Source organism: Electrophorus electricus, chromosome 13, assembly GCF_013358815.1.
Source record: "Electrophorus electricus isolate fEleEle1 chromosome 13, fEleEle1.pri, whole genome shotgun sequence".
NCBI lineage: Eukaryota > Metazoa > Chordata > Actinopteri > Gymnotiformes > Gymnotidae > Electrophorus > Electrophorus electricus.
The window spans coordinates 4,944,772-4,958,439 of record NC_049547.1 but is presented as its reverse complement, the minus strand read 5'-3'; the positions used below and the strand labels follow the sequence as shown (position 1 = coordinate 4,958,439).

The following is a 13,668-nucleotide window of genomic DNA, read 5'->3' as shown; positions in this document are numbered from 1 at the left end:
AGGATGTGAGCCACTCCCCCCAAAAAATGCATGTATCTACCTCATGCAGCCTGTATCTATGAACCCTAAAAGGCACTGTATGTTACTAGTGAGCTATCACCTTATTTAACTCCCTGTACTTATGTCATCTTTTTTCCCACCTCCATAGTATTTCCCCACCTTTTTGTTTGAGACTACTTATAAGGAAAACTCACAATTTATTCTGTAAATTGTTAGAAAAGTGACAACCAAAACACCAATATATGTTATTGTCAATAAATATCAATAAGTATCATGGCAGTTTGTAGATTACTTTGTGATAGATTCTGAACCTGCTTGTAGATCAGTTTATAAGTTCTGACCCACAAACAGTATTCAGTCTACTAGGAGATATTTTATGAAAACAGCCCCTGATTAAGCCAACAATCAACTTTCATCACCACTGAAGACAATGAAAGGGTTAAAAGAAAATATACCTTTTCTTATTCCAGTTTCCATTCACAGCAACACTCCCAAACTTACTCAAAGAGTTAATTCAGCCCTGTTGAGACTTGAGAAGAGCACTTACTAGTACTGTGTCTACTGTTTTGATGGACACATGCTTGCTAAATAATGCTAAATAATGACTTATTTAGAATGAAATAGCACCTAATGGCCAGAATTAGGGCTGTGTAAACACACCTCATTCTGATTCTGGTTATGAAAGTTAAGGAAGAGAAGCACCCCTGAAAGCGCAGTCATAGTCACTAAAACTGGGTCCATCTCCACAGGCCCAAGGGGGAGACTTGTGTCTCCATGTAAATCTGAGAAATGGTCGACCTCTGATCTGCATCAGTTACATAAAAGCCACACGGGAGATGTGAGCCAGCTGGCACGAGACCATCCACCACAATGAAAAGCCCCTCTCTCCGAGTTTATGCAAGCACACAACCACCCAGGCGTACCACAGGCTTCTTTTTAGATTACGCTATTAAATCTAACAGCCGCATAAACTTACACGTGCAATTATGCACCAACACATATACATTCGAATACTTGCACATGCCCTCCAACAGGCACACACACTCACACTTACAAACAAGAAGCTACTTTATTTCACCTACATATTAACAGACGCTAATGGTTTTTTATATATTCAGCTGCCATCTGAGGCACCAGAAGGCTATAACATGTTCAGGGTTGGAAGCTTTTGTGCAACAAATGTGACTTTAGAAAAAAGCTTCTAGAGTCAATGTGTTCTTATTGCCTGACATTGACATTCTTTAACTAACAAAACCTATTTTAGCACAAGTGTAAGTTCACTCCATCTCAGACGTATCTCTGGTCAGCATAGTGGACCTTGGAGATCAATAGATGCTATACATTTTATCCACAAGATGGCACCACAGAGCCAAACTATGTTAAAATGTTAAAATCAGAGCAGGCTCTTAGGGAGGGACAACCTGCAGTTATTTTTAATGTAGCCACTTTAATGTTTTTACTTCTTTGAAACTGACCTCTAAGGGTCTTGAAAAATAATTGAATATCTTATTAAATATAAAGCAAGTAAGTAGGAGAATCAGGTCTTAAATCTGATATTCAAACGTCATCTCAACCACAAGCCTATAAGATGCGCTGAGGCACCTTCCCGTTTGAGCGGAGTTTCGGTACAAGCCTTTTCTTTCCAAGCTCTTTTGTGTCACTTGTTTCCCTTTGTGGATAAGAAGGAAAGCCCCAGGACCTCCTGGAGTTGCCAGACATGTCTTTCAGAAAAATACAAGCAGCCAGAATTTTAGCAAGCATCCTTCTCAAAGCTTGTCAGTGGAGACTGGGCCAAACTGAGCCTGCCTCTAGCAACTATCCAAACAATGGGTTTGTAGGTGTGTAGGCCATAAAGAAACCTATGCCGCCTCTCTCTTCAATAAAATATCTCACAAGTCGGCTTTTTATTTCTTTAAGACAAGTGTGCGGGCTGCTCCAAGTAAAACACTGGCACCAGAATCCCAAGTGTTCTGGTAAAAATTCTGCTTCAATAGTAACATTTTTATAACCAGAGCAAATCTTGCCTCTTCCCAATGGAAAGGCAGTTCAAATCCACACTTAATTTTTGACTGATCTTCTACTAAGGAATATTTCCCGGCTTATACACAGTACAACATTTCCCAAACATTCAGCCTATTTTGATTAAAAAAATTAAAACTGTATCAATATTGATTTGCATTACTTTCCCTGTGCCGATTGGAAACTCCCTAGTTTAGCAGCAGGGAAACCATTATGCCCCTGGAAATACAGAAACGGAACAGCAGTGGTTTTTGGCCATATGTCAAGTCAGACCCACCCAAATAAGCCACTAAATTCAGAGTACAAACCCCTCTTCCTCCCTCTCACTTACACACATTCCTGCCAATTAATGTGGGCAGTGTTGTATCACTGTGGCAATCTGCCCAACCTCACGACTTTTCAAAGCACACACTCTCACCAGAATGGGCAGTGCTCAAGTGTCTGTATAGCAGATGTTTTCAATTAGAATGAAAATAAAAACCAGGAGAGAGGCTGATAGCATCAGCAGAGCCACACTGTCACTCATAAATGTCCAGCCATGAGGCTTGAACATCTTAAATGGGAATAATGAAAACTGAATTCTGAAAACATGAGTGATGACCTCAGCTGACCCTTTACCGTCTCCACCCCCACCCCACACTATCCCCTTTCCTTGTGCTGAGGACTCTATGACTTTCTGTCAAAAAGATGTGCTTAAATTACATTATTGGATGTTTTTTTATAATAACCCTGAAGGACTAAGAATTGTCTCCAGATAAAGCTTCCGCGCTTCTCACCTTCCACACGTCCGAGGTATTTAGCATGCCTATAGACATGTATGCATTTGGTGGGATGGCTGGCCCCAGGGACTGGTGAACTTTACCATGACTGTCCAGGACTTTTAAATGAAACTGCTGAAAAGAAGAATGCCCGCCCCCAGCCACCTTCCTTTCTCCATTCTTGTTCCACTGAAAGCGCATATAGTGGACACATACGCAGGAAGGCAGTGAGGCAACTGCTTATTCCTTCCGCATCTTCCTGAAAGAAAGACGTCCTAAAGCTGCTAGGCTTGAGGGAAGAAGTCTGACACAACAGGACTTTACTTGGACTCGTGAACTTGGACTCAGCCTTTACTTGGACTCAAGACCCAGGGAGCTGCAGCTTGCTCCAAAGTGAAGCCATTCATCAGGGGGCATATTAGGGTACACCCAGGACACATCAGGGGTATACCAGGGGCATATCACCGGGAAATACTAGGGGCACATCAGAGGTATATCAGGGGCATATCAGGAGCATATCGGGGGTAAACAGGGGGGAATATCAGGAGTATACCTGGGGAAAATCAGGGGTATACCAGGGGCATATCAGGGGTAAACCAGGGACATATCAGGGGGAAATATCAGGGGTATACCAGGGGCATATCAGGGGTAAACCAGGGACATATCAGGGGGAAATATCAGGGGTATACCAGGGGCATATCAGGGGTAAACCAGGGGCATATCAGGAGTAAACCAGGGGCATATCAAGGGGGATATCAGGGGCATACCAGGGGCATATCAGAAGTATACCAAAGAGCATATCCGGGGCTTACCTGGGGCATATCAGGGGGAATGTCAGGGGCATATCAGGATATGCCAGGGGAATATTAGGGGTATACCAAGGGGCATATCAGGTGAATACCAAGGGGCATATAAGGGGGAATATTGGGGGCGTATCAAGGGGAATACAAGGGGGTGAATCAGGAGTATATTAGGGGCATATCAAGGATATACTGGGGGCACATCAGGGGTATAGCAGGGAGCATACAAAGGAGCTGGCTTACAACAAAAAACTTTGTCGATGTATTGGAGATGCCAACACATTCACAGTGCATGCAAAGACATTTTGCCTTGTGTCCTAATTGTGCATGCTTGTCAAGGGAAAGAGTTAGGGAATGTAACAAACATAATGTAGCACCAATGTAGCACTCAAAGTCCAAGTAACAGGGAATTGTTCATCTTTCTGAGGTTCATTTTAAGTTGCCTCGAAGTGTCTGATGGTATGTTGGCTTTTAAAGAATGGCTGTGTAGATGGAGCTGCACTTTGTGCACAGCAGAGACACTGTACTATACTAATGTACTAGCCAAGTAAAGGAAGGTAGTGAGGTTGGAGCAAAAGCTAGGCTTACATACGCTCAACTAAAAAAGATGGACTAATCTCTACCGAGGTTCAGTCCAGTTCTGCTCACCAGCCTGGCTGTTTGAATGGGCTGCTCTCATTATGACCAGGGATTCCCCTGAGTGACATGTTCCCACTGTATTTCTCCACCCAAAGTGGGAGCAGCGAGGGTTACATTTCCAAACTCTCCTTATACGAATGGACTCCAGAATGGCAGAACCCTGATGGGATGTCTGGAGAAACTACAGAAGAAAGAACAGAATTTCAAAATAGGATTTCAGAGGGTAATATTAATAATTCATCCTTTGCATGTTATCTGTGTACTGTCAAATTTAAATGTGTTTAGCTCTATTATGAGCTGCCAAACAAAAATAATGATCTAGACTGATTTTTCGAATCAGAAAAAATCAAAAAACAAATTGAGAAAGCCTGAAAAGCATGATAAAGATGCATTACTATTAATATAAATATACTTCATAGATACATCACAGCTCAGTTAGGTTGTAGTAACATAGACGTAGAGTACTTTTATTGCAATATGATTTTTTTTCATGTGAAGGACTTACCATGTATTCTATACACTGGACAAAATCTTTTGATTCAGCTATATGATAATAATGTCATTATTATATGATAGCAATGTGATAAACAACAAAACAACATTTTAAAAGTTGAAATAATTTGGCTATTGGAAAACATTCTATTGAAATGTCTATGAAACAATAAGCCTTCCAATAATTTCTAATGTCAAGATATGTTGCTCCTTCCGTGGCATGCAACAATTTCAGCAAGTCCACAAGTGTAGTGGAAAAAAAGACAAACCAAACTCAGGCTTACTTCATTTATCTGATACTTTTATCCAAAGCAACTTACAATCATGACAGAGTACAACTTGAGCAACTGAAGGTTAAGGGCCTTGCTCATGGGCCCAACAGTGGCAACTTGTGGGGTTTGAACCCTCAATCTTCCAATTACAAGTCAAGTACCATAACCACCAAGAATGATAGAAATTAATGTTTTTGTTTAAACAAGCTACTGACGTGGCAATAATTATTGAAGCATTACTTTAAAATGACCTACAGCACTTGCCCTCAGTTAGGTGTATTGCCCCAGCAACCCTTGTGAACATATCTACATATAGCTACATATAACTAGTGTTCTGATCAGTGACAGACTATAGATTTCAGACCTTGAATAGCAGGCTAATTAGGTTTACTTCATTATTACAAAATGTGAGAAGGGACCAGAGTGTAGATTACTGCTAATCAGCATGATATTCAGGTGACAGACAGGGTTCACGGCTCCCCTGTCCTCCGACAGACCTGCTGCATGTTCTGGGTTTGTCTCTCTAGATAGTGGGACAATGAACAGACGTACTGCCAAACAAGCTGCTGAAATGGGCTTGCATAAGTTTGTCCTGTTTATTATTGAGGCGAAACGCAAACACAAGCACAATGCAGCTCGTCTCGTAAAAGAGAAAGTGTGCTGGTGTCAGACAGGAAAGTTGAATAACCTTGATGGTAGAACAATGATAAAAGAACATCAACGCATAATGAGAACCGCAGGCAGTATTTAAATTTTTTTTATTTTTGTCTGTAAGTTTGTGTGTGCGTTTGTGTGTGTGTGTGTGTGTGTGTGTGTGTGTGTGTGTGTGTGTGTGTGTGTGTGTGTGTGTGTGCCCATGCACACGCCTGGGTTGGTGTATGTGTAGGCTAAAAACAATAACTCATGTAAGGCCAGACTGAGCCGAGGCCCCAGTGTGTTTACCGAGCTCCAGGGCTCCAGGTGTGAGCGACTGGCGCGGGCCTGGAAACAGGAATGTGCTGGCTTTCCTCCACCTCTTCCAAAATCATTTTTCACTCTCAACTCAAATCTTCGCTCCATACTGACCCACTTCTTCCACACGTGTCCCCCATGAGAGCATTTAATTAGTCTGCGGTGAAGGGCAGGCTGAAGGGGAAATCTACACGAAGGATTTACAGTGCCCACCAAGACAATGGAGTAGAGAGTCCCTACCACGACTGCCTAGGAAACAATGTGGTAATAGCTTGGTGAAGACTATCCAGGCAAATTATATTAAGATGCCCTTATGTAATTTGTCCCTAAAATACTTCCCAAGTCCTTTTCCCTACACATAAAAAAAGATAAATATAAGAAAAATAGAACAGAGAAAAGGAGAGTTAGACAAGAAAAATGTAACTGCTGATGTGTGTGATATTTTTGTTGCGAATATGGTCGTAAGAAAAGACAGTAGACAAAAGCAATATTAACATGAAGAGAGCAGAAAAACACCGAACTGTATAAAAAAACATAAGCGAGAGAAAACCTAAACTATTTTAAAAGAAAGCTTTCAAATGTACTTTTCATGAGTTTCCCAGATGAGCGGCCAGTGTTGTTAGCACACTGCAGCCAGGACGTTATTCCACAGATAGTTGGACTAGGGCCAAACGCAACAGGACTGCTGTGAAGTATGGGAGAGTGGGAGGCCTGTGTGCTGTGGGCCGAGGACACAGCTGAAGAGGATGAACCCAGTGCAAAACATTCAGACCTGGCGTCCACGGACCCCTAATTGATGGGTGAGGTGTCCTCCCACCATCAAACTGTAGAGCTATTCCATCTCTGTGCAGTTAATGAGCACAGTTACAATCCGAGCTTTGGTTAAAAGGAAGCTAAGCCTTTCCCTTTCATTTACAGAGCACGGATTAGACCTAGCGCTGGGTTGAACCGTTAAATAGTTCAAGACTAAGGTTAACCTGTTTCTGGGAATCCCTCCCTTGCTGTATAGATAAGTGCAGGTCTAGGGGTCTGGGGGGTTCTGCACAAAGGCCACTATTGTTCAGGCTGGATATCTCTTTGGAGCGGGTAGGGAGCAAGGGTCCAAAAAGGAAAGAGTCAGCAAGTTTTCCCTTCTGGTCCACCTTACCTTTACCTTTGTTGAGCACTTTCAGTCTGAATGAAATCTTGACTCTAACCACACAGCCTGAGTTCCAAAAAGCTGGTGTAATGCACAGTCAACATGCTTGGTTTCAAACGCGCTACTTCTTCACCAGGCAGAGTAACTTGAACAAGGAGATCTGTGTAATAATCTTTTCCTTTGTCTTGGCCATATTACTGCTTCACTGCTGGTCACATATTAGGCCTATCACCAAACCTTTGATGCGTATGGGTGCAGCACTGAAGAACTTCGCCAGCTCAGAAGAACTTCGCCATTGTTATGAATTCCACTTCCATGTTGCCACCATTGACTGAACTGTCCCTGCAGCTCATCACAACATACTGACTGAAGCCTGAGTAAAGAGCAGCTGTTGAAATAGCCTCCAACTGGGGCATTGTCAGACTGGAGCACAATAAAATGCAAGATTGTAAAATTCAGGTTATTTTTTATGACAGGAAAGTGTCCAGCAAAAGATTTATAGTCTAATCCATAACAGGCATGACGTTCTCACCTACAAGGGAGGGAGTGCACTGTAACAACAAGACAAAACTGTCAACCACGTACACTGACACAGCCCAGTTAATCAATAACAGTAAAATGCAATGCTTCAAGAAAGTCTGCTACTTTAGAAATACTTAATGAATCTAGTTCAGTCTTTTTTTACCCCCATGGATCACTGATGTCCTCTTACTAAACTTGTCTTTTGGGGCTGGGCTTTCACTTAACAATGCCTTACTAAAGATTATATGTTAAAAAATACATAGTCACACATGCCCAGTAAATTCAGCAATATTGGAGCATGACTAATCACAAGTACCTGCTTTGCAAATCGGGCCCAAAGCTGAATGAAGACCCAATCAGAAACAAAACACTGCTCACAAGCCTAACAATCCCGATCAATGCAAACCTTCTGTCTAAACTTGTGGGACAGTGATTCACTACAATTGTCTAAACATGATGTCACCATGGAATCAAGTCCAGATTACAAAGCCTTCCCATTTGAGAGATTGTATGAGCAAACCCAGCCTTGTCACGGCCAGAGTTTTGAACTGCAAATATATTCCCAGATGATATTACAGACAAAAAGCTAGGTAAGAAGAACATTATAATGTTGACTTCATGCTAGAACAAAAAGAGACTGTTTTAAAAAAAAGAATCAAATTTCAAACTGGGGAAAATAATTGTATCATATAATGTATCTGAATATCAAGTCACTAATCATCATCATCTGTGTATCATTGAAGTACCAAATATGCTTCTCAAATGCTGCTGATCTTTGAATCAAAATGCTTATAGATTCAATGGCCAAATCTTATTTTTACCCCTACCCCTTGTTTTTTAGTGTCGCCTTGTTCCTTGGAACTGACTTTCAAGGGCCCTCGGTTGAAACTTCCCCTACAAAATAGAACAACCCTTCAAGAAACCGAGATGTCAACAGTAGTCGTTGATGGCTTTTACATAAACAGACTGAACAAGTTTTTGCCAGACATTTTCAATATGCTATCTTTATTTGTGGTGAACTCTCTTGTGTGGGCTGTTGGCATCCTTTTTTGGTTGTCTGCAGTTGTCATTCACGATATCAGTTGGTCATCAAATAAAAATCACATATCAATTGCTCACCAAATAAAAAAGACTGCTGCTTCATTACCAGGCTACTAGCAGTGCTGTGCAGGCAATCCTTCCAGGCTGCATTGATATTAGATAAGCAGTAAAGTACAGAAATCTCACTACTGGAAATTCTCAACAAGAACTGGGATACCCTAACCCTAGGCACGAACACACAAAACAAAGGGGTAGGGCTAAGTGGTAGGGCTAAGGGATGAAATGGGTTTGGGCCGATAGCTTGTGGATTGTATGTTAATAACAAGCAAAGAATAGGATGAAAATCATTACTGGTTTATGATAGTTACTTAATGTCTGGAATCCATTATGCTCATGTTTAGTTTGGTGAATCATCTGTGGGTGAAGGAAAAACAGTCAGACAGAAGGCTGAAGTGTTTAGTGTAGAGAATGTGGAGGAGTGCGGATTCACACCTCACTCCTCATGGTCCACAGTTTCTCTACAGGAGTGCGGACAGTTCGATGCCCATTTTGAATTCATACTGAATTCCACCATCAGGAGACCAGATTGTAAGCCGCAAAATATGGGTGTTTGTACTTCCTTCTCTGTGAACTTCAGAGGAACTCTAAACAGATAGCAGCCTTTCTGGGATTTGGACTGACATATGCAGCACGCTTCCAACTTTCAACTTCTGAGACCTTGAAATGTTCCACCCATATTCCAACAGTCCCCTTCGGATCAGAGCGAGGAAGACAATAGCTCAATTATTCCACCTGGAGCAGAGGGAAGAAAGATGAAGAGAGACAGTAAGTGAGAAAAGACAAACAAGAAATGATGGTACAATAGGAAAAAGAGCTCACTAATCAAAAGCTGAAAGAAGATTGTTGAGAAGAGAAAGAGGAAACAGCAAGAAGCTGTGTGCCCGTGTTTGGGTGTGTATGTGTGCATCTGGCTGCAATAAAAACAGTGTCTGTCAGGAAAAGACATTCGAAAGGCTGCAGGCACATCTGGTTTTGACGTGCTCTCCCCCCGCAGCCGATCGCCATCATCTGAGCTAGAAAAAGCGCTCTGCCGAGAAGAGGGGGTGGAGAAGAATACAACAGTTTCGTGCAGCTTCACAGTGTATGTGTGTGTTAATTTTCGGACTCGATGGTAAGTTTGTTATCATGGTTCACATTATAGTTGACGTAAACAAAACTGAAGAACTATGAGTCACGTGACGAAGATATCAAGATTGTTGTGCAACTTGTGGCAAATTGCTGTTTATATTAATGAACTTTGAGAAGACCCTTGTTTGACAGTACAAGTCAACAGCAACTTCTTTGCCGTATATATTTGCTTTTAGTAAAGAACATTTTTGGATCTTAATCTGAAAGGAAAAGCAAGTGCTGAAATAAAATCAGTAATAAGTTGCTCAAACAGGAAACTTTACAACCCAATTCAGTACTAACCTAACAGGTCATGAATCCATTTCATTATCATCCATTCCCACGTCCTCCAAAGGAAGAAATACAATATTGGATATCACAGGAGTACAACATTTCCTACTGGATGCGTTCACTGCTCTTTACTTTAATTATTTAGATCCTGAGCGTCATCTAAAAAAATAACATTGAATAAACTGCCCTATAATTAACCTGTAGCAGAAAATTTAGAAAAAAGATGAAAGGTATTGAATTACCCACCTGGTTGTATAGAAGCGAAACGTACCCCTGCCCCACACAGCCCTTCTCCTTACCCAACCGCCCCACTCAGCCCTACCCCATACACCCCTGCCCCACACATACTTGCCCCACACAGCCATTTCAATCCCATCCCATGCACCAGACTGAGAGCCATTGGGTTTCCTTGGTTTTACTAACGAAGTCTGATTTTACTAACGAAGACTGTGGCAGCAGACACTGTGGCAGTGGAGAGTGCAGAAGGACTCTCGACTACACATGTGTTCACTTAGCGTCTGCTTCCTGCCCCACGTTCACCTCACACTGGACTCAGCACTGTGGGCAAGAGCAGTGAAACAGTCATTGTTCTCTCGAGCAGGCTCAAGCATCTATTAGAGCCAACACACAGAGTCTCATCCGGCTGCATGAGATGGACTAATTAACAGAAACTGGGCAATATAAGAAAGTACATTTCTTATTGCTTAAGTCTCAAATCCTGACTCAGAAAAACATCACCACTTCACATTTACTTACACTATTCAAACAAGACTTGTTTGAATACAAAACAAACTAAACAAGTTATGATTCAAATGGCTGGCTGAAAGCTGGAGATAGATGCAACCTATTAAATATACTATTTAAAATGCTATAATAGTTTGCAAAAATGGCAGTTGAACAAGCTGTGTCTTGTAGGTACTTTGATGTTCTGGTACAATGTTATCCAATCGCTCTGTTCACCTTCAGCTTTTCACACAGTCTGAAATGGGACATTTGTCTCTAGGCAATGTCAAGTGTTCATGCAAACATTTTTGTTGTATCGTGTAAGGCGCATTGGCATACTGCAATACGGAACAATAGGATTACAGAAATTTTAGCTGATATTTTGTTTTGCAGCACATATTGATCTCTATGAAAAGGTCATGGACAATAAAGAGTGGAGAATAGCTCACGCAAAATCTACAGCTGTGCACTCACACACCTTCATGCCAAAGGGGGCAACTGATTGATCACATCTGGATCAGAACAGCAGGGTAACATCATCACCTAGGTGACCTGACCCAGCAACATCCTTCCAGCTCCAACCTTTTGTTCTCCTTCGTAGAAGAGGAAGCTTTGCAGGAGGAATAGGAAGGAATCTGGCATCCTCACTTAGAAAACGGAGGTAAACATAAATCGGCAAGACAATTGGCTCCTATAGTTAGTAGAGTTATTTAGTGTATATTATATTTAGTGTGAGACCTTTAGGGGCTAAAAAAAACTATGTTTTATAAGCAGCAAAATGGAACAAATATTTAAATTTGCTTACAGTATAGTTGTAATCATTAAAACGTAGGGATTAGGGATTGGGATTAGAAAACCAAATTTCACCATGTTAACCCGAGGAACACGCGTATCTCGCAGTATAGATTACATAGAATTTCTTCGTAACCTTAAACCACAGTTGCCCAGTCTGTCATCCATCCATGTTATCCGTGAGTTTGCCATATGTACAGACTACCTAGCTAACGCCTTCATCTGTGAGGGTCGGCGCACCTCACTGGGTAAGAAACGCACCGGGTACTCCACTTGCTACTCATAGTAACAATCGAGTAAAGCTAAACAAGCGTTTCGGATGAATGACAAATGGACGACTTACGGAGTGTTATCTTCTTGTGGCCGAGTTTTCGGACTGTGTTCTGCAGATTGTCCAGTCGCTGCTGTAGTCTTGTTGTCCTGTGAATGACCAAATCCGCCTCGTTCTGTATCTCCACAAATATGCTGCATGCATGTCGCGACAGATCGGAGAGCTGATGGAGTATATTTATCATAGTTTCACCACTAACATCATTCAAAGATGTCCATAATTTCGAATTTAAAACACTGCAGTCAGATTGTCCTGCATCATAACTATAACGTTTCTTGTTCAACCTGCACAGGCGCTGGGGCACTGTTATACGCTTATGAAAAGGCATTTTTATTCAAAATGTCTTAAAATTCCTAGCATAACTGACCGATTATTCCACTTGTCCCATTAAGATTCCCAGTGGCCGCTGTTATTCTCCATATTTCCAATCAGTTTTGTTCGAAGTGCATTATGAGGTCCCGCCATATGATTCAAAGGATGCGACTTCGGGTGCGCGTTCCTGCCCCCCATTCTTTGGAGGAGTTTCGAGTGAAACCCACTCCTAAATCACGGTTAGTGAGAGGTACTCTGAAAACTCGAAATGGCATTCAGACACGTGGATCTGGAGTTGCAAGTAACCTAGAGTCTGGACTCGCGTTTACACAGTAACTGGAGCAATAACCACGCCTTGAACTACTTTAAGTGACGTCTACCAAGTTTCCAGACAAAAAGCAACGAAGATGCGTTTGTCTTATACTTTATGAACAACTAAAATGTAGCCATGTTTTTGTTTTTTATTTTATTTTATTTTTTTTATTGTACCAATAAAGTAATATTTAAGTAAATAATTCTCAGTTTAATACTTCTTACTTAATTCTTCAAAGGAACCAGTTCATTTGTCACAAGACAAAGCTCATACTTTGGAATATTAGATATACTGTAGCCTACTTAATGCTGGTTATTCATCCTCATCCAAAAAATCACAGTGAAGCCTTGCTGAATAAAACATTTAGCCTGGAAAGAAAATTCATAAGTCTTCTAAGTACTTTTTATACTCGGTGTCATTTGATCATTCGTGCGATTGTAAGATTTGGCCGTTATGTGCATACAATTTTCTGTTTATGACATTAGCCTCAGTTCAGAGTCACGTTAATCTGATGACCTGTCACGTATCTATTCCCCGATAATCTTTCTGGTTTAAAAGGAATGGTGATCTGACACTCTTTCATTTGCCAAAGGTCACTTAAACTCCATCCTGGATACTGTTCCCATTCTGACCCAGAACTGCTGCTTTTCCACGGCTCTTCTATTCTTCATCGTCTACGCCACCCTGGCTCAGTTTAGCTGCATTGTTATCTTTCCCAGAACTACATCAACTAGCAGGTTTCTCTGGCGAAGTGAAGGGCCTGGAGATGTGTTTGCTTTCTTCGTGGAATCCTGAATAAACTCTCTCTCTCTCTCTCTCTCTCTCTCTCTCTCTCTCTCTCTCTCTCTCTATATATATATATATATATATATATATATATATATATATATATATATATATTTTTTTTTTTTATTATTTTTTTTTTTTTTTTCTTTCTATTTCACCCCACCCCCGGCTCCTCTAAAGCCTCGTGGGCTGGGATCTCTATAACGAGTATGAAGGAATAAAATATATCCTATTTCCTAATCTGCATATCCGTACAAGCCCTGACAGCACACGGGTTTTAACCATTTGTACTTAAAACGTCCTCATACTGCTACGAAGATT

General features: G+C 41.3%; 1 protein-coding gene across 1 annotated transcript in view; it reads right to left on the bottom strand.

Moving 5' to 3' along the window:
- Positions 1-12,430, bottom strand: part of nhsl1a (NHS-like 1a) — a 43,772-nt gene extending 31,342 nt beyond the window's left edge. Inside the window, exon 1 of the mRNA XM_027012881.2 lies at positions 11,949-12,430. Within this exon, the coding sequence (XP_026868682.2) occupies positions 11,949-12,264 (316 nt within the window). The 5' untranslated portion in view covers positions 12,265-12,430. The remainder of the gene's footprint in view (positions 1-11,948) is intronic.
- Positions 12,431-13,668: the final 1,238 nt, after the last annotated feature.